The sequence below is a fragment of the Hippopotamus amphibius genome, chromosome 1, assembly GCF_030028045.1.
Source record: "Hippopotamus amphibius kiboko isolate mHipAmp2 chromosome 1, mHipAmp2.hap2, whole genome shotgun sequence".
Taxonomy (NCBI): domain Eukaryota; kingdom Metazoa; phylum Chordata; class Mammalia; order Artiodactyla; family Hippopotamidae; genus Hippopotamus; species Hippopotamus amphibius.
Window position 1 is genome coordinate 169,109,761 of NC_080186.1, and position 21,963 is coordinate 169,131,723.

General features: G+C 37.4%; 1 protein-coding gene across 17 annotated transcripts in view; it reads left to right on the forward strand.

Annotated features, from left to right (window-relative positions):
• RAPGEF6 (Rap guanine nucleotide exchange factor 6) overlaps window positions 1-21,963 on the forward strand; it is a 232,112-nt gene that overhangs the window by 114,108 nt on the left and 96,041 nt on the right. For all 17 annotated transcript variants that reach the window (XM_057735731.1, XM_057735740.1, XM_057735751.1 and 14 more), the window contains 4 exons: window positions 15,572-15,749; window positions 17,792-17,928; window positions 20,669-20,827; window positions 21,569-21,721. In XM_057735731.1, the coding sequence (XP_057591714.1) occupies window positions 15,572-15,749; window positions 17,792-17,928; window positions 20,669-20,827; window positions 21,569-21,721 (627 nt within the window). The remainder of the gene's footprint in view (window positions 1-15,571; window positions 15,750-17,791; window positions 17,929-20,668; window positions 20,828-21,568; window positions 21,722-21,963) is intronic.

The following is a 21,963-nucleotide window of genomic DNA, read 5'->3' on the forward strand; positions in this document are numbered from 1 at the left end:
CTTTACACTGAACTAAAAGATGGGCTGTCCTCAGTGGGGTCCTGTATCTTTGGCAAGATCCTGGAGGAGCTTCTGAAGAATTGTGCTTATAATAACATCTACAGGAGGTTCACCTACTGGATGACCCACCTGAGGCTAGGGCTAGAGCACAGCTGCTGGTGTGGTTGGAGGTCTTCTCCTGTGGGACCATGACCATGTATGTGGCTGCCCTGCTCCAACCTTTTGTATGTTTTCCTTCCTCAGTAACACTTTCCACAGTTCATTCTTCCTTTTAAGAGATTCGTTTTAACATAGCATGAAATGTGGACAGGTATCCTTGCCAGCTTTCCTGGACATCAGAGAAGTCCCTTCATTACAACATGAACAAGATACCTTTTCATATCCCCAGAAATCTGAAAGTTACCGTTGGCCCTTCTCCCCTGATCATCATAATTCACCATTAAGTCATATCAGTTTGGCTTCCTGCATCACTGTGTTTGTGTATTTGTATGTATATGTTTGCTACTGAGGTTTAATTTACAGATAATAAAATTTACCCTCTTTAGTATAGCCTGCATGAAGACATAGAATATTTCTATCACCTGAAAAAGTGCTTTGTATGCTCCTTTTTAGTCAGTTCCTTCTGACTCCCAGCCACTGGCAGCCACCAATCTGTTTTCTGCCCTTTTAGTTTTACATTTTCCAGAAGGTCACATAAATGAAAACATGTAGTTAAAAGATGATGCTGTGAAATGTGTAAAGTAGCCAATAAGATAAAATAAGTTTTAATGAATTTAGCGAGAGTAAACAGATGAGTAAAATAATGAAATCCGAGAACCGAAACAGAAATTCAGAAATTTAAAGGAGAAAACTATTATAATACTAAAGTCAAATATGCAAAAATGTAAGATAAACTCTTTTAGTGTAGCCAAAGAAGGTAAAAGTCCCCAAACTCAAACCTTGGTTAAGCGTAGGACAATAGCCAAAGGATAGAAACAGCATAAAGGTTAAAACAAAACAAACGTACAAAGATAAAAACAGAAGAAGAAGAAATCAGAATCTTAAAATAAATAAATACATAAATACGTATATATTTGTCTTATACTACATACATGGAATGTGAATATGAGTTCAAGAGATGTGTTACCATATAGTAACAGTGTTTTTCTGCTGATCGTAAGCATATGAGTAGTTTTTTTAATGTTCCTTCAGCTTTTCTTATGTTTTTCTCAATGGACATTATTAGTTCTACGTTTAAATTCTAAAGAGGACATAGAGTGTACAGTTAAAGATAAAAGTTGAATAAAACTGTGGGAAAAGATTAATTATTACTAGAGGGTAAAAGGAATATGAACAGAACCATAATTGACTGATAAAATATATCTCCCATAATGTACAACTTCTGGATCTTCAATTTAAAAAATTAAAAAAACAAAAACTGTGGGTAGAGTAAATAATACCAACTAAATTGTGTGTATATCCAGTTGGGTCCTCAAGACTAAAAGAGAAGAAGGCGGCTTAGAGTTAAATATCAATATTGGATCCTTAGTCTCTCCTTTGACCTCGGGCCCCCTTTTAGTACTTGTTGAAGCTGTGAATACACTCCTTGGTTAACAGATACTTGGTCCATGCCAAAAGGTCCTTGGTATTTGATCCTGTCCCAGACCATCTGGCATGGACCACATATGCTCATGGACATTTTGAACAGGACCAAACATCCTGCAAGGCTCCGTTTAGTTACAGGTGTGCATTGCCGATGTATATACCTTGGCCAGCAACATTTGAAGTCGTTTTCCTGGTTATCCAAATTCAGCATTTGAAATGTTTTAAAAGTGAATACCTAAACCAGTCATGGCTTATAACGGTATAAGCAGAGCCTTACAAAATATACAAGTACATTTAACCTTTGAACAAAATAAGCTTAAATTGCACAGGTCCACTTATATGTGGATTTTTTTTTCAATAAATGCATACTACAATACTACACGTACAGAACCGCAGATGCAGAGCACTGACTGTAAAGTCGTATGCAGATTTTCAACTGTTGGTGGGGGGAGGTGGGTTGGTGCCACTAACACCAGTGTTGTTCAGAGGTCAACTGTATTTTAATTTGGAGAGTTGTGGGGGTGGGGAGGGGCAAGAGAAATGAGATAGCCTAACAGCAGTTCTCAATAGGAATATTGCTTACACCATTTTATATGGCCAAATGTGTGACTGTGCTCCTATTCACTTCCTTCTTGAGAGCTTTCATGTGTTCTGGTTTAAAAATAAAAGCTCTTGGATCTCAAAGGAAGTTCAAAATAAAGCATTTATCACAATTTGGAAAAAATGCAAGTAATTGTTTCAATATGAATGTTTCTAATCAGATTAGCTTAAAATTTAGCTCAGAGTATGCATTAAGATGTTAGAATGTTCTTGGATAGAATATTTTATGTATCTTCAAAGAATACTCAAGAGAGATAAGGAGTGTTGCTTCCTGGTTTCCTTTTTCAAGAGCTGGAAGATTGTAAAAAGTAAGATATTAATTATTGAAATAAAGCACTTTTCTTTAACTTATTTGTAAATAACCTGAGGCACACATTCATCCCCCACCTATCTTTTTTGGTTTCTGTATAGGAAGTAAATGTGATCCTAAAAATCCCACCTCATGGCAGCATGATTCCTTAACACAGAGCTCTACTGCCAATCTCTCCAAAACTGGTGCCGCATTTCCACCAGGATATTCTTTTGATACTTCAACTAGCTTTGTCCTGCTGCATATTTTCTTCCACTTGCCTTTAATATTTCTGTTAAGAATATCATCTGTCTCCTAGTCAAAGTCTCAGTTATCTTTTTGCTTATTTCCATTTTTTAAACTTCCACTTAAATTGCAAGAAGAATATGACCTTCCTTCTCTTATTTAAAAATCTTCTGTGCTTCACCATTATCTAATTTACGCTCTTCATTTCAAATTTATATTCAAATTCCAAGCCTTTCATTTCTAAACACAATCTGCAAACCTGGTTTATATTCCACTGTTTCCCACTTAACACATTCTAGATTCTGGTCCTTGACAAATACATATGCTATTCCCTGAACGTGTTTGTCTTTTCCTAGCCCTGTTTTGGTAATGCTATCCTTCGTGCAGCTCCACCTAGATGACATTTTCATATTCCCTCTCACATGTTGGAACCCACAGCATTTTTACTGTGGGTCTTATCACTTTTTTCACTCAGCTTTTTAGTTTAGTTACTTGTAAACTTGATCTTTTTCATCATCATAGTAAATTGGTAGTGTACCGAGTTTGTTTCTTCCTTTTGTATCTCATGCTGAGTTAAGCACAGTGTTGGCACTTCGGAAGCAATGTAGAAATTTTTTTAGTTGAATTACATTTGAAAGTAGAAATCAATATTATTTCCAGGGAAAATGCAGAGAATCACTACTAACTGATGATTCAGAGCAAAGGAGGCATTGCTTTGCCCACCTGCCCTGTTGTAGAGATAATGGAATGGGCCAGCCTGGACAGCATTGTTATGAAGGATTAATTTCACAGCACTCTTACTCTGACTAGAAAGACAAAGAGGAAACATAAGGACTAAGTGATCCATGAAAAAGGTTGAATGAAATACTAAAAATGGGAATTCAGAAAAGATAAGCAATGAAAGTCTAACGTTCTGGCTTAATATTTGCTTTAAATTTGAAAACGTGGCTTCTATAAGTTTGTATAACTTCTCATTCTAACTTGTAGTTCCCCTCGTCGTAGCTTCATGTTTATGTAGTTGCAAACAGGAAAAGGATATCCTCTGGTGGTTTATTTGGAGAAGGCCAAATCAACAGAAAATCACCCTCAGACTGTCTGCCTCACCAAATTATATTTACACATATGCACAGAGACACATTCATACTGTGAGGAAAAGAAAAACACAAGAAGTTTAATACTTGTCTTGTTAGCCCTTTCACCAATGTACTTTTTTTTTTCCCCTGGGCTTAATCCATTTATCATAATCTTTCTGAGGGTCCACTGTATTCCAACTGCTGGTATAAAATAGTTGAAAGGCCAGGGCTTCAATCTTTTTCATACCCTAACTTAATGGATGTGGCATATCCTTTGACCTACCTTTTTTGTAAAAACGTTGATGTTATTATATGAGTCTCTGAGGTGCTGTTAAATTTTGTTTTTGGGTTTTTTTCTCTGTGTGCTACAGTTTGGGTAGTTTTTATTGCCGTTCTTCAAGTTTACTCTTCTTACAGTTTACATTTCTTTACTGGTATTTCCCATTTTACCCTTAAGTTTGTACTTTTTTTTTTTTTTTTTTTTTTTATTGCCTGCATTGGGTCTTCTTTGCTGCGTGCTGGCTTTCTGTAGTTGCGGAGAGTCGGGGCTACTCTTCATTGCAGTTCGTGGGCTTCTTATTGCGGTGGCTTCTCTTGTTGTGTAGCACAGGCTGTAGGCATGCGGGCTTCAGTAGTTGTGGCTCATGGGCTCAATAGTTGTGGCTCGAGGGCTCTAGAGTGCAGGCTCAGTAGTTGTGGCATGTGAGGTCTTCCCGGACCAGTACTTGAACCTGTGTCCCCTGAATTGGCAGGTGGATTCCTAACCACTGCACTAGCAGGGAAGCCCTGTACTTTCTTTCTTTCTTTTTTTTTTTTTCAAATTTTATTAGTGACAAAAGCAGATTTATTTGGTTTTGGTTTTTGTTTTTTTTTAAAGCTCTTTATTGGAATATAATTGCTTTATACTCTTGTGCCAATTTTTGAGGTACACCAAAGTGAATCAGCTGTATTTATACATATATTTCCATATCCCCACCCTCCCTTGACTCCCTCCCACACTCCCTATTCTGGCCCTCTAAGTCATCACCCATCATAGAGTTTATCTCCTTATGTTATGTAGGAACTTCCCATGAGCTATCTGTTTTACATTTGGTAGTGTATATATGTCAGTGCTACTCTCTCACTTCGTCCCAGCTTCGCCTTTGCCCCCCCCCCCCCCCCCCAGTGTCCTCAAGTCTGTTCTCTACATCTGCATCTTTATTCTTGCCCTGTCACTGGGTTCATCAGTACCATTTTTTTTTAGATTCCATGTATATGAGTTACTATACGGTATTTATTTTTCTCTTTCTGGCTTACTTCACTCTGTATGACAGTCTCTGGGTCTACCCACCTCATGACAAATAACTCAATTTCATTCTTTTTTATGGCTGAGTAATATTCCATTGTATATGTGCCACATCTTCTTTATCCATTCATCTGTTGATGGGCATTTAGGTTGTTTCCACATCCTGGCTATTGTAAACGGTGCTGCAGTGAACATTATGGTACATGTTTCTTTTTGGATTATGGTTTTCTCAGGGTATATGCCCAGGAGTGGGATTGCTGGATCATATGGTAGCTCTATTTTTAGTTTTTTGAGAAACCTCCATACTGTTTTCCATAGTGGCTGTACCAATCTACATTCCTACCAACAGTGCAGGAGGGTTCCCTTTTCTCTGCACCCTCTCCAGCATTTATTGTTTCTAGATTTTTTGATGATGGCCATTCTGACTGGTGTGAGGTGGTACCTCATTGTGGCTTTGACTTGAATTTCTCTAATGATTAGTGATGTTGAGCATCTTCTCATGTATTTGTTAGCCATCTGCATGTCTTCTTTGGAGAAATGTCTGTTTGGTTCTTCTGCCCATTTGTGGATTGGGCTATTTGCTTTTTTCGTATTAAGCTGCATGAGCTGCTTGTATATTTTGGAGATTAATCCTCTGTCCGTTGCTTCGTTGGCGAGTATTTTCTCCCATCCTGAGGGTTGTCTTCTTGTTTATGGTTTCTTTTGCTATGCAAACAAAAGCTTTTAAGTTTCATTAGGTCCCATTTGTTCATTCTTGATTTTATTTCCATTATTCTAGGAGGTGGGTCAAAAAGGATCTTGCTTTGATGAATGTCATAGAGTGTTCTGCCTATGTTTTCCTCTGAGTTTTATAGTGTCTGATCTTACATTTAGGTCTTTAATCCATTTTGAGTTTATTTTTGTGTATGGTGTTAGGGAGTGTTCTAATTTCATTCTTTTATATGTAGCTGTCCAGTTTTCCCAGCACCACTTATTAAAGAGGCTGTCTTTTTTCCATTGTATATTCTTGCCTCCTTTATCAAAGATAAAGTGCCCATATGTGTGTGGATTTATCTGTGGGCTCTCTATTGTGTTCCATTGATCCATATTTCTGTTTTTGTGCCAGTACCATACTGGATTGATCAGTGTAGCCTTGTAGTATAGTTTGAAGTCAGGGAACCTGATTCCTCCAGCTTCATCTTTCCTTCTCAAGATTGCTTTGGCTGTTTGGGGTCTTTTGTATTTCCACACAAATTGTAAGATTTCTTGTTCTAGTTCTGTGAAAAATGCCATTGGTAATTTGATCGGGATTGCGTGCGTTGAATCTGTGAATTGCTTTGGGTCATTTTCACAGTGTTGATTCTTCCAGTCCAAGAACTTGGTATGTCCCTCCATCTATTTGTATCATCTTTGATTTCTTTCATCAGTGTCTTAAAGTTTTCTGCATACAGGTCTTTTGCCTCCTTAGGCAGGTTTATTCGTAGGTATTTTATTCTTTTTGTTGCAGTGGTGAATGGGATTTTTTTCTTAATTTCTCTTTCTGCTCTTTCGTTGTTACTGTATAGGAATGCAAGAGATTTCTGCACATTAATTTTGTATCCTGCTACTTTACTAAATTCATTGATTAGTGCTAGCAGTTTTCTGGTAGCATCTTTAGGGTTTTCTGTGTATAATATGTCATCTGCGAAGAGTAACAATTTTACTTCTTTTCCAATTTGGATTCTTTTTATTTCATTTTCTTCTCTGACTGCTGTGGCTAAAACTTCCAAATCTATGTTGAATAATAATGGTGAGAGTGGGCACCCTTGTCTTGTTCCTGTTCTTAGAGGGAATGCTTTCAGTTTTTCACCATTTGGAATGATGTTAGCTGTTGGTTTGTCATATAGGGCTTTTATCATGTTGAGGTAATTCCCTTCTATGCCCACTTTCTGGAGAGTTTTTACCATAAATGGATGTTGAACTTTGTCAAAAGCTTTTTCTGCGTCTACTGAGATTATCATATGCTTTTTATCCTTCAGCTTTTTAATATGATGTATCACATTGATTGCTTTGCATATATTGAAGAATCGTTGCATCCTAGGGATAAACCCCACTTGATCATGGCCTATGATCTTTTGAATGTGCTGTTGGAGTCTGTTAGCTAGTATTTTGTTGAGAATTTTTGCATCTATATTCATCAGTGATATTGGCCTGTAATTTTCCTTTTTTGGGAGATCTCTGCCTGGTTTTGGTATCAGGGTGATGGTGGCCTCATAGAATGAGTTTGGGAATGTTTCTCCTTCTGCTATATTTTGGAAGAGTTTGAGAAGGATAGGTGTTAGCGCGTCTCTAAATGTTTGATAGAATTTGCCTGTGAATCCATCTGGCCATGAGCTTTTGATTGTTGGGAGATTTTTAATCACAGTCTCAATTTCACTGCTTGTGATTGGTCTCTTCACAATTTCTATTTCCTCCTGGTTTGGTCTTGGAAGATTCTACTTTTCTAAGAATGTATCCATTTCTTCCAGGTTATCCAATTTATTGGCATATAGTTGCTTGTAGTAGTCTCTCATGATCTTTTGTATTTCTGTGGTGTCAGTTGTTGCTTCTCCTTTTTCATTTCTCATTGTGTTGATTTGCATCTTCTCTCTTTTTTTCTTGATGAGTCTGGCTAATGGCTTATCAATTTTGTTTATCTTCTCAACCAGCTTTTAGTTTTATTGATCTTTGTTATTGTTTCCTTCATTTCTTTTTCATTTATTTCTGATCTGATCTTTATGATTTCTTTCCTTCTGCTCACTTTGGGGTTTTTTCGTTCTTCTTTCTCTAATTGTTTTAGATGTAAGATTAGGTTGTTTATTCGAAATTTTTCTTGTTTCTTCAGGTAGGATTGTAGTGCTATAAACTTGCCTCTTAGAACTGCTTTTGCTGCATCCCATAGGTTTGGGGTCATTATGTTTTCATTGTCATTTGTTTCTAGGTATTTTTTAATTTCCTCTTTGATTTCTGCATTGACTTCTTGGTTGTTTATTTGCCTATTGTTTAGCCTCCATTTGTTTGTATTTTTTAGTTTTTTTCCTGTAATTGATATCTAGTCTCATGACGTTGTAGTCAGAGAAGATGTTTGATACGATTTCAGTTTTCTTGAATTTACTGAGGCTTGATTTATGCCCCAAGATGTGATCTGTGCTGGAGAATGTTCCATGTATACTTGATAAGAAAGTGCATTCTGTAGTTTTTGGATGGAATGTCCTATAAATATCAATTAAGTCAAGATGGTCTAATGTCTCATTTAGAGCTTGTGTTTCCTTATTTATTTTCTGTTTAGATGATCTGTCCATTGTTGTAAGTGGGGTGTGAAAGTCTCCTACTATTATTGTGTTACTGTTGACGTCCCCTTTTATAGCTGTTAGCATTTGCCTTATGTGTTGAGGTGCTCCTATGTTGGGTGCATAGATATTTACAATTGTTATATGTTCTTCTTGGATGGATCCCTTGATCATTATGTAGTGTCCTTCCTTGTCTCTTTTAATAGTCTTTACTTTCAAGTCTAATTTGTCTGATATGAGTATTGCTACTCCAGCTTTCTTTTGACTTCCATTTGCATGGAATATCTTTTTCCATCCCCTTACTTTCAGTCTGTATGTGTCCCTAGATCTGAAGTGGGTTTCTTGTAGACAGCGTATATAAGGGTCTTGTTTTTGTATCCATTCAGCCAGTCTGTGTCTTTTGGTTGGAGCATTTAATCCATTTACATTTAATGTAATTATTGACATGTATGTTTCTATTACCATTTTCTTAATTGTTTTGGCTGTGTTTTTGTAGGTCTTTTTCTTGTCTTGTGTTACTGCCTAGAGTAGTTCCTTTAGCACTTGTTGTAAGGCTGGTTTGGTGGTGCTGAATTCTCTTAACTTTTGCTTGTCTGTAAAGCTTTTGATTCCTCCGTCAAATCTGCATGAGATTCTTGCTAGGTAGAGTATTCTTGGCTGCAGGTTTTTCCCTTTCAAGACTTTAAGTGTATCCTGCCACTCCCTTCTGGCCTGCAGAGTTTCTGCAGAGAGATCAACTGTTATCCTTATGGGTTTTCCCTTATATGTTATTTGTTGCTTTTCTCTTGCTGCTTTTAATATTTTTTCTTTGTGTTTAATTTTCGTTAGTCTGATTAATATGTTCCTCAGTGTGTTTCTCCTTGGGTTTATTATGTATGGCACTCTCTGCACTTCTTGGACTTGGTTTACTATTTCCTTCCCCATGTGGAGGAAGTTATCCACCATAATCTCCTTAAATATTTTCTCAGACCCTTTCTTTTTTGCTTCTTCTTCTGGGACACCTATGATTCGAATGTTGGTATGCTTAATATTATCCCCAAGGTCTCTGAGACTGTCCTCCATTCTTTTTTTTCTTTTTTCTTTTTCTTGCTCTGTGGCAGTTATTTGCCCCCTTCTATTTTGCAACTCACTTACTTGTTCTTCTGCCTCAGTTATTCTGCTGTTTATACCATCTAGAGTATTTTTAGTTTCAGTTATTGTGTTGTTTATTACTGTTTGTTTGCTCTTTAGTTCTTCTAGGTCCTTATTAAATGTTTCTTGTATTTTCTCTATTTTGTTGAGATTTGGGATTACCTGTACTATCATTACTCTGAATTCTTTTTCAGGCAGTTTTCCAATTTCTTCTTCATTTATTTGGTGTTGTAGATTTTTATCTTGCTCCTTTGCCTTCAAGTTATTTCTTTGTTTTCTCATTTTGTCTAGTTTATCATATTTGCTGTCTCCTTTCCCTATGCTGCCTGGTAGAAATTCCTCTTACCTCTGTTCTGCTTGTCTTGAGGTGTCAAGCAGTGGAGCTTGCTGGCCTTTGATTGGATTTCAAGCTTGGTGTTGAGAATGAGAACTGTGGGGGAGCACTTGCTGATTAATTTTCCATGGGGTCAGGAGTTCTCTGGTGATTCAATGTCCTGCACTCTGCTCTGCTGTCTCAGAGGTCCAAGTTTGACCCTTGGCCAAGGCACCAAGACCCTGGAAGCTGCACGGCATGGAGAAAAAGGAGGTAGAAGGAGAGCAAAGAAAAAAAGGAAGAAAAAAGGGATGAAAGGGAAAGGGCAGACAGATCCCCAGGATTGGTGGTAAAAGCAATTCTAGTCAGTTGAAATCACACAAGGAGATGTGCACATTTGCACTTGTAGAAAGAGAAGCATAAAAGAAACCAATGAGAAGAGAAAACGAGAGAGCAAAGAAGAAAGAAGAGAGTACTCATACCAATTACAAGCAAATCCACATACAGATATATATATATATATACAGTAAAAGTTTAACAAATACCTAAAACCAGAAACAAGATAAGCATGCCAAAAAGTTCTCCAATACTTCTAGGTATGGCTCTGCACCTGCTGTGGAGAGGACTGTGGAACGCTCAAACTGTGATCTGGTATTAGTCCTGTGTGTATTTTTCCCCACAGGCCTCTGTGGTCCCCTATGTCTACAGTCTCTATTGTAGAAACACTTGTCTAACCAGATGATCCACAGATGCAGGTTCTTTCAAGCCTGTTGTGGGCATTAAATCTGCTCCTCCTGAGGCTGTTTCTCTTTCTCTTCTTTGGTTCTGCAGATCTCGGGGATCAGCTTTGGTTTTCGTTCCTACTTCGCGTGTGGGTTTCTCTCAGGAGTCAGTTCCCTGCCCAGGCAAGAGGGGGTGAAAGAGGGTGGTTGGGGCTCATTTGCAATTTCAGGTTGGAGGTAGGGAGGGATATGGCAGTCTAACTGAAACCTGCGGGATTGCTTGCAGCAGCAGAGGTCCGTGTGAGCCTGAGGTGTGCTGTGCGTTCTCCCAGTGAAGTTGGCCCTGCTCGCAGGACCCTTGGTTTTGGTGGGCTTCCCCTGCTGCCAGGAGGGTGTGGCCAAATAGCTTGCCTTAAACACAGGACCCTTGCCGCCTGTGGGTGGAAGGGCCACGGGCCGGCAGCAGGGGCGGGGAAGCAGGGTGGCAGGCAAGTGAGCGGGCATTTGGCACGACCCAGCGGCGCGGCGCACAGGGCATGCAGGGGTGTGGGGTGGCTGGCTTTTTGATCCAGCAGCTGCGAGTCACGCTGCTTTGCAGCCTGTGAGTTCATAGAGAGGGATTTTCCTCCCAAGCACTCTGAAACAAAAGTTCCCTGCCTCTCCACCTGTCCCAGGTTTTTCCTCAAACTCCCTATCTTGCTGGCGCACCTGCCCCCCAGGCTTTTCTCATGCAGCCAGCCTCTGCTCTCTCCCTGGGGTCTGTTCTCCGAAGCCCAAGCCCCAGCGCCCATCCCCCACAGCCGCTGTGGGTGAGCAGATTAGCTTCTCTGGCTGGGGAGAGCTGCCTGACTCCTCCTTGCAGGGAACTCCCTGCTCTGCCCTCGGCCGACCTGCTGTTGCTCTCTCTTCTGGGGTCTCCGAGGCTCCGCTGTCCTTCCCCGCCAGTGAGGGGGCTCCGGTGTGTATGGGAGCCTTCCCGCCTCCCAGCTCCCTCCCAGAGAGGTTGGTCTCCTCAGAATTCTTGGTCTCCTTTTTCACCTTCTTTCCTTTGTGCTACCTGTTTACATGGAATTTTTCTTGCCTTTTTGGCAGTCTGAGGTCTCCTGCCGGCATTCAGGAGGTGTTCTCCAGGAGCCACTGCCCCAGTGGATGTGTTTTTGATGTATTTGTGTAGAGGAAAGTGATCACTGCTCCACCATCTTTTTCCAGTCTCTAGTGTACTTTCTTTTAAATCCTTGAATTTACTTATAATAAATGTCAAAAATTCTTGTCTCCTACTTTTATCATTCCTGCATTCCTGGGTCTGTTTATATTGATTGATTTTTCTCCTATTTTCTCCATTTCCCTCTGCTTCATCTGTCTAGTAGTTTTATATTGTATGGTGGACATTGTGAATACTACTTTTTTTTTAAGCTCTATTGGAATATAATTGCTTTACACTCTTATACCAGCTTTTGAGGGTACACCAAAGTGAATCAGTTGTATTTATACATATATCCCCATATCCCCTCCCTCCCACAGCTTCTTCCCACCATCCCTGTCCTGGCCCTCTAAGGCATCACCCATCATCAAGTTGATCTCCCTTTGTTATACAGCAACTTCCCACTAGCTATGTATTTTATATTTGGTAGTGTGCCTATCTCTATGCTACTCTCTCACTTTGTCCCAGCTTCCCCTTCACACCACCGCCCCCCCCCCCCCAACCCCATGTCCTCCAGTCCTTCCTTTGCATCTGCAGTGGATACTATATTTTTTTAAAATCTTACCTAGTTATTAAAGAAACTTTCTTCCTAGGAACTGCATCCTCAGAAGCATTGTATAGTGACTTCCAGTCCTGGTGATCATCATATCTACCTTTACCTTAAAGACCTGGCTTGCCTTTATTTAGTCAAGGATTTAGACTTTGGACTCTACATAGCACATTTTATTTACTTATTTTTTAATTATAAAATCCTTTTTAATGTAGCATGTTTCTGGCCACTCTTTCATATTTTTTATTCTTAATTCTTATTTACCACCTTATCCCTCTTGTAGATTCTTAACATTTTAGCAGTTGAGTGTGTTCTCTTAACTATTTTATTCATCCTTTTTCTTTTATCCTACTTTGAAAAAAGTACAGGTAAGCAAAGACAATGGTAAGAATAGATTATATTCTTTCCTTTGCAGGTGGCCTTAAAAAGTTCCTAAAAGAGTTCTTTTAGTAGCCTTCTCCCAGTCCCCACCCATGATTTTCATTCTCCCTAAAGAGTTATTTTCTTAAATATCTTCACTTTTTGTGCAGATGACAGTAACAGTAAGCCTTCCCTATTATCCACATAACTGAATTGTATCTTGCCTTTTTTTTTTAATTTTTATTGGAGTATTGTTGCTTTACAATGTTGTATTAGTTTCTACTGTACAGCAAAGTTAATCAGCTATATGTATACATATAGCCCCCCTTTTTTGGATTTCCTTCCCAGTAGGTCACCACAGAGTACTGAGTAGAGTTCCCTGTGGTGTACCGTAGGTTCTCATTAATTGTTTATTTTATACATAGTATCAATAGTGTGTATGTGTCAATCCCAATCTCCCAATTCATCCTACCCAGGCTTTGCATCTTGCCTTTTTTTATGTTGTGAGTTATCCATCTTTTTATCAGATATAGTCTAAAAGGTAAGAATGAGACTAGGTTGAAATAGTCTGGGTCAGAGGATGAAAACCTGAGATTGAGATAAGGACAGTTTAGTTTAAGAACTCAAATTTAAGGTAAATAATCCTTAAAATTTCATAAAAGAAAAAGGCTGTTATTCCAAAAGTGAGCCTCTGTAGTCTGAAAAATTAAATTAACTTGTGTAGAGCATATTGCTTTAGTGTTTTCTAACACTCATTTCTTAGATTAAAATCAGTGTTTGTAAATAAATTGGGTTTTGGAAAAGTCGTTAATATCTACAAATTTAAATTAAAACTACTTATCTTTGAAAAGAGATTGTAACTTGCTAGCACGTTTTTAGTTCCAAAGATATATTATTCAGAAATGCACTCCACTTAAACCCTAAAGTTCCATAGCCATAAAATAACTCAGGAGAGCATACTAGTCATAAGATAGGGTTCCCCTTATATGATCCTTAAGAGCTAGCTGGTCTAATCTTAAAGATTACAAGTTGGGTGTTTAATCTAGTTTGTTAACTGTTGATTAAAGCTGTTACTTAAAGCTGTGCAGAAGTCCAAAGGAAGTATAGAAGATGGTCTTACAAAACAAATCAGGACTCTTTCAGTTGAGGTATCAGAAGCTTAACTTGAATTAACAAAAGCCAGAAAAGATAATTTATTGACCCCCAGAGAAAGCAGAGGCAGCTCTGGCCTCAAGGAACCTGGATGCTTTCAAGTGTGTCTGCCCCTTTTGCCTGTCTCTCTAGTCCTTGACTCCCTGTAGCTTTATTGCTCTTCCTCCCTCTCTCTCTCTGTGACACTTTCTGTCACAGGTCGTCTTTGCTGCACATGCTGTGTGCTCTTTCCATCTCTGCCCTGCATGATCTATTTTTGTTTTTTTTGCTTTGTTGCTGTGTCTGTCTGTCTCGATCCCTTTCTTTGTTTGCTCTCTCATTCAGTGTCCTTCCTCCGCATTCCCCTGCCCCTTTCTCTGCCAGTTGCTTCCATTTTCTCCCACCACAGAAAGGCATTTCCATGTGGCTGTCGGCTACTCTGCATCACATTCTTCCAATTCATCAACCAGAGAAGAAAGGATGCTCTGCCCTCTAGCTCCAGTTATAAAAATTCGGAGGAAAGGACTTTCTTCTTTAGCTTCCCTAGCCAGGAACAGGGCAGTGTTTCCTTTGGCAATTTCTGGGTTAAGTTGGAGAGGAACGTCCGTTCCCTAAAAGAGGGAAGAGCCTCTTCTGGGCAGACAAAATAGTAAATGTTCAACACAGGAGATGAGACTTAAATATTTGAAAGAAGGTTCCATGGTTTTCCTTTTTTTTTTTTTTTTTTTTTTGGCACATGGGCTTAGTTGCTCCATGGCATGTGGGATCTTCCTGGAGCAGGGATCGAACCCATGTCCTCTGCATTGGCAGGCGGATTCTTAACCACTGCGCCACCTAGGAAGCCCCATGGTTTTCAATAATACTCAAATGAGTGCTTATTTATTATGAAATTCCTATATGTTCTCATTTTTTTTCTGTATCTTCCTCAGTATTCATGCTTTTTCATTTATTATAATATGAATCGAGTGAGTTTAATATTTAGAAATATTGCCTAATAATGCACTTCAGGACAATTTTATTTCCTAAAATACATTTCTATTGTTTTCTATGAATGACATTTAAATTTACAGTTTTTAAAAAAATCTGTTAGCTCTTTTACAAGTATCTGAGACTAGTATATTTGCAAAGTTCGGGTTTTAAGCATAAGTTTATTTTTTTAAGATTGCTTAGAGTAAACTTGGCTCTTCTTCGCTTACTATTAGATTCAATAATAAAGTATTGGAAAGAGATAAGTATTTGTTCAGTCCTCACAGTTGTTGCATTTTAGCACTTTTCGGTACTTACTCTTTACCTGTTTTATACTTCTGTTGTTAATTTACATGACTGCCTACCCTACTAGATTCTAAACCTTGTGCTGAAAGAATAATACCTATTTACAACATCCAGCATAGGCTAACAAGGTAGTCCTAAAATGATTGTTGGTAAACTTTCTCTTTCCTGCACTTAATATTTTAGGAAGTGTTGTACTTTTAAGGAATGCAAGTGTAATATTTTAGGAAATGTTGTACTTTTAAGGAATGCAAAACAGGTGTTAATACATTTAGTGAAGTTTGAGTTTCTTTACCATTTTATACTTACTGGCTCAGATTTATCAATTTAGATGTCACACTGTGAAATGATGACCTGTATTTTGGGCAGAGAGAAACCTTCTGTAAATAAGTATCATTTTGTTTTTGATACAGCATACAATGTTGCCTAATTCTTGATAATATTTGGTGGGGGGGTAGTTTTGCTTTATTCAGATTGTGACATATAATTTTTATAACATGAAATAAGTGATCAAGATTTTTTTTCTGTAGGCTACGGAAAGTGAGGTAGGAGATGTAGATTTAACACGTCTTCCAGAAGGACCTGTTGATTCTGAAGATGAAGAAGAGGAAGATGAAGAGATTGATCGAACAGATCCACTGCAGGGGCGAGACCTTGTTCGAGAATGTCTTGAAAAAGAACCTGCAGACAAAACTGATGATGACATTGGTAAGAAATACATCTGTTCACAATAGGAATTTTATAGTTTAATTTATATATAGTTACCTATTGGTGCATAACAAATTACTCCCCAAAAAGGTTTTGTGGGTCAAGAATTCAGGAGCAGCCTAGCCGAGTGGTTCTGGCTCATTTTGTCTCATGAGGTTGTAGCCAGATTGTGGCAGGGATTACAGTCACTGGGTTTAAGCTAGAGGATCTACTTCCAACGTGGCTGCTCACATGGCTTTTGGCATAGAACCTCAGTTCCTCCCCATGCAGGCCTCTTCAGAGGTTGTGTAAATGTCCACATAACATGGCAGTTGGTTTCCCCCAAAGCCAGTAACTCAGGGGAGAACAAGGCAGATGCCATAGTGTCTTTTATGATCTGGCCTCAGGAATGACACAACTTTGCTTCTTCCTAATTCTCTTTGTCACAAAGAGCAACTCTCATGCAATATGGGAGGGAACTGCATGAGGACATGAATATCAAGAGGCAGGAATTGTTTAAGGCCATCTTTGAGGCTGGCTGCCTCAATATGAGAGCTTGCTTTGGAGGCTCTAGCAGTGGAACGCAGCTTACTCGTATACTCTTAACCAAAGAAAGGACAGTCCTTCTTTGTCAGGGAAGATTCTCTGTCGGGACAGGTTGTCCTCTTTGACGAACTGTACAGCTTCAGGAGGGATGCATGCGTGGAACTGTGAGGGGGGAAGGGGACACCTGCCTAGACAGCCAGATCAGCTGAATCAACCCTGGTGATCATTGGGGTGATGGATGTTGCAGCCAGATAGTCCTCACATTCTGGCTGCCCCAATTTATAAAACAAAAGCTTTGATTGCGTTAAAGTGATTTCCCCCTTCATATCCATAAGACATTTAAAATATAGTACATCAGTGTTCAATGTGTATGAATTTTTAAAAATTTCAAATATTATCAAATAACCATAGTTTTGCCTAACTTGAAAAAATAATGTATGTGTGTATTTTTTGTTTCAGATTTTATGAATTTTCCTTTAATTTCTTACAGAACTACTTATTGTAACTTGGAGGTTGAATAATACTAAAGATGCTAATGTTATCTTTAAGGACAAAGATTACTTAGTGTCATTTTATATTATCATTCAGTTAAGATTTTATCCTAGATTTCCCTTTTATAAGAGTCTTATTGCTGTGATTCAAATCAGAAGATTCTGCTACTAATAATTATAATTTATGGGAGTAAAGATCAATACGTTTGAACATTCCTTGCCATGCTAGTAACATATAATATACTTATACAACCTACAGTTGAGACTCATGTTGTGATTGCTATCTGGACAGAAACTGTAAGTGCATTTTTAATGATAAAGTATTGTACACTATGCTCTTTTCACAAGGCTTTTTTAAAAATTGAAATATAATTAACTTCCAGTTATCTGTGGGTAGATAGAACCTTATAGTTAAGCCTTAGCTGACTGCTTAAATGTTTTTCTCCTTTATGTTTATCTTTATTGCTCATGTATGTATACCAGGGAATGGCCTGAGGCAGGCACTCAAACTATTTGTTGGTTAAATTAAAGAGAGTTACCTTGTAGTTGCTTTGACAAATCTTAAACTAGTATTCACATTTGTTATCCCTAATTTAATTACTTACATTTATTAATAACTTTTTAAAAACTCTAGCCCAATAAGAAACAGACAAAAGCCTTTTTCTCTAATCTGTTAGATCAAAGGATATCACTAAACTTAACCGCCATGGAATAGCATCTCATGCTAGGAAAATCAGCTAAACTCTCCAGCCTCATCTGAATCTGTATAATTTCCTGGTTCTCTTTGGAGGTTGTGAATTCTGGTGTCTTTGATTATGCCTGTATTGTCATGTGAGTCTGAATATATCTGTTAACCAAATAACTAAATTTTTTTAAGCAACAGTCATCTTGTATCTTGGTTGCTCTAGTTTAGCAGCATGAATTCCTAAGTTGATTAGGAAATTGGGTATTGGATTCTAGATTTTATTGTATCTTTAAACTGTAGTCATTGATGGTCACTAAACTAGAATTTCTGTTTTTTAACAGAACAATTACTGGAGTTTATGCACCAGCTTCCTGCTTTTGCAAACATGACCATGTCTGTAAGGAGAGAACTCTGCTCAGTGATGATTTTTGAAGTGGTGGAGCAGGCTGGAGCTATTATTCTTGAAGATGGGCAAGAGGTGGGTTAGCAAATAAATGTTACACATTACTTGGTTATGGCAGCTAATTTTTAGAATAATTTAATTTTCATAAACTTGACTTAAAATTTATACACTTTTTAAATGAATGCTGAGTTTGAAGTAGGTATAATTTCTGAAGAGATTTGTTTGGGGTTGTTTTGTTTATTTTGCTTTATTTTGTCCTAATTTTGATTTCCTGGCAGTGCACAGAATAGATGTTCAGTAATTAATATTCATTGGACCAAATTTGTTTTTACTTCTCAAATTAAGTTGTAAGACTTTTTTTAATTTCTTAATTATTTTATTTATATATTTAGAACATTATTATTAAAATGCTTATCAAGTATATCTCCTTATCCCTTTTTTGTATTATACAATTCTTTAAAAAAAGAAGGAGATGTATTGGTACATGTGCCTCCTAGTGGAGTGCTATCAGTTGAGGCATTTATATGGCAATTCTGTTTCAGAAATACTTAGATGGCAGTTTGTGGATGGGTGGAGGAAGGATTCAGAGGAATTGAAAGGTGTTGCTGCAGTTAGGTAGCACTTCACTGGTTTTCTTATTGAACTGATAAAATTAATGGTGCAATGTCAGTCAGTGAACATTGTCATATACTGCTAGTAGGAATGTAAACAGTATTTCTAGAAAATCATTTAGAAATTTTTAACATGGGCTTCAAAGTATTAGCAGTCTCTAACCCATTATTCCCCTTTAGAATGTCTCTCCTCCAGATGCAATATAAAACTCAAAGTTATGCCAAAAAATACTCATTGCAGGATATGTATCATAGTAAAAATTGGAAATGATCAAAATATATCCCTCCCAAAAAGCAGTGGTTAACTAAATTATTGTATAGCCACAGGTCATAATACGAGGGTGAGTCAAAAATTACCCACACTCCAGTTATATTAAAACTTCTGTTGACCACACTGTCTTATCAGCGCTTTCCATTCGAGGCTACTGTCTCTCCAGTCACTGCTGTGCAGGTGTGAATGTGTTACATCAGTTTGTTTGTAACTGTGGTGCGAGCAAAAATGGATGCCCCACTTGTGATTAGCACGAAAGAAGAGTAGTGTGCAGTGATTCGTTTTTTTGTGGTCTGAGGGTGTATCTGGTGCTGTTATTTATCGAAGACTTTGTGCCCAGTATGGAGAAAGTATTTTGTTGTGAAGAAGTGTGTATGAATGGATAGAGAAGTTCAAGGAAGTTCACATAAGTGTTAGCCTTCAAGAAGGAGCCGGATTCACTTCTGATGAAGAAGTGAAGACAGCAGTGCATTTGTGGCTTACAGCTCAGTCGAAAACATTTTTTAATAAGGGAATACAAACAAAAGTTTGTTGACAGATGGACAAAGTGTATTAAAAAGCAAGGAGATTATGTCAAAAAATGATGTATGTCTTTTCTAAAAGTTAATTAAAATAAATTCTACAGCCAGAGTGTGGATAATTTTTGACTCACTCTCGTATTATATAGGTTTTCAAGTTATTTCAAAATTTTATGGGTATCTTTGAGGGCAGAGGGCTTAGCTCTAGCTTTATTTACATGCTCTCTTCCCATATCATAGGAAACATTTGGCACATAGGATAGACTAAAAAAAAAGTTTGATGAACAAATGAATATAGTATTAAATTTTTTTAAAGGACAGGATAATCTAAATAGTCCAACAGTATGAAATAATATAAACATGGGAGAAAAATACTAAACTTTTAATAACAACTGTATGAACAGTGGGGTTTTGAATAACTTCACTTTTCCACAAATTTTGTCTTTTAATTTTCCACAGTTCTGTCAGCAAAAATTTGTTGTATACCTGCTTTGTGCCAGGTACACAGCAAGGATAGTGGTGGAAGAACCCAACACAGCCCCTGTCCTCAAGTAATTTGTGTAATCCACAAATTCCACAATGAGTATATTTTATATTTGAAATAACCAAACAAAAAAAAAAAAGCACACTTTTGAAAAATATTTCTTATTGCCACTGATTCTCCTTCAGAACTGATAATCTAGATTTCCCTTAAATCACCTTAAAACTGTTGCAAGTTTAGGCTAATAAAAGGGATACTAAAAGAGAACAAGTAGTCTTTCATTGATAGACAGCAGGCCTTAGAATATGTCTCCTTAGAGCATTAAATACTTTGGTATAAATTGAGAGCAATATTTTCTTAACATTAGGAGGAATTTTCAATATTTTTTTTGATATGCCTTAAAATTAAGGCTTTTAATAGTTTTTCTGAATTACTAGCTACCTTTTTTTTCTTTTGAATGTTTACTATGTGCCAGACGCTATTCTAATCACTTGGTTTGTATTAAACCCATTTTTAATTGACGCAAAAGTCCTGTGATAGGTAATGTTGTTATACACATTTTAGCAGTAGGGAAACAGAAGCCTGTGGAGGTTAAATAACTTTCCCAGAGTCACTGAGCTACTCACTGGCAGATTCTGGGTTCACATTCCAAGAGCTTGTGGTCTTAACCACAATGTTATTTTGTCTTAGAGTATTTGGTCAGTTATGAGAGTCCCTGATTCCAATTGGTGACTAAAAGAAGAAAGAGTCAAATAAACTTTAGTGGTTTGCTTAACAGGAATAGGGTATTACTGACAGAGTATTCAGTAATATAATCAAATCTTTTTTCTTTTTTAAGTTATGTGAGTTGTATATATTGATTGATTATTTTTCAAAGTTAACATATAACTTATCTTTTCCCAAAAATTCTCAAAACCTGTCTTTTTCTCTATAGCTTGACTCATGGTATGTTATTTTAAACGGCACTGTAGAAATTAGTCATCCAGATGGAAAAGTTGAAAATCTCTTTATGGGAAATAGTTTTGGAATTACACCCACTCTTGATAAGCAGTACATGCATGGAGTTGTTAGGACTAAAGTAGATGATTGTCAGGTAAGCTTATCTCTGATCATGTACTCTTGTTTCTTTTTTTTTTTTTTTAATTGGGGTATAGTTTTACAATGTTGTGTTAGTTTCTACTGTACAGTGAAGTGAAGCAGAGTTCCCTGTGCTATACAGCAGGTTCTCATTTAGTAATCTGTTGCATACATATTAGTGTATATATGTTAATCCCAATCTCCCATTCTTGATTTTACGTGGCTGAGCCATTTTTTCCTTCCTCAGAATAAAAGAGCTTGATTTGAGAACTGGGAGTTTGAAAAGCCCACAGTTAATAAAGGAAACTAGATTTTGTATCTGACTCAAATACTTGTGGAATTGAACAGACTGTACATATTTTAAAGAGAATATACCTTAAATGTTGGTTTGTTAAATTTCTATCTAACATTAGCCAGCTTAGTCTCTTTTTTGTTTTTTTAATAGAGGAAGAAATAGGAACTTCTGAGTTGTTTGTTTCTAACTTACTCCTGCTTCATGTTTTCTTTGCATATTGTCAGTTTTGAGAGAAGTAGATGCACACTTCTCCTTTTAGAGCAGAATTCAAACAGATTTAACTGCTTTGGTCTCCTTGTGCATGAATTATTTATTTTATCTTGATTTTTGTTAAGGAATAAAGGGATTAAATAAAAAGAACTGATGCCACTTGAGTTCTTATCTTTGTGCTCTGCCTTGGTGCATGGTGATATATTTCTGTATTATAGGTTCATTAATTGTCCTCATGTTGTTCTTGGACAGTTTGTCTGCATAGCCCAACAGGATTATTGGAGAATTTTAAATCATGTGGAAAAAAATACCCATAAAGTTGAGGAAGAGGGAGAAATTGTTATGGTACATGAGCACCGTGAACTAGATCGAAGTGGAACCAGGAAAGGACACATTGTAATCAAGGTGGGTGTTTTTTACTTATTCTTGTTATTGATAGAATAAAGCTTTCATGTTGCTTAAAAGACTTTGAACCACCTTTTGAGTGGTGCAAGATAATTTACTAACTTTGGGATCTAGTGTAAATAAATGTGTTAGTTCTTTTCACTTTTTGTAGGTTGGTTTTTACACATTTTATTGAGGAAGGGTGACATTGCCATTTAATAACAGTATGGAAGGATATTATTTAGAATATACCAGCCAAAATT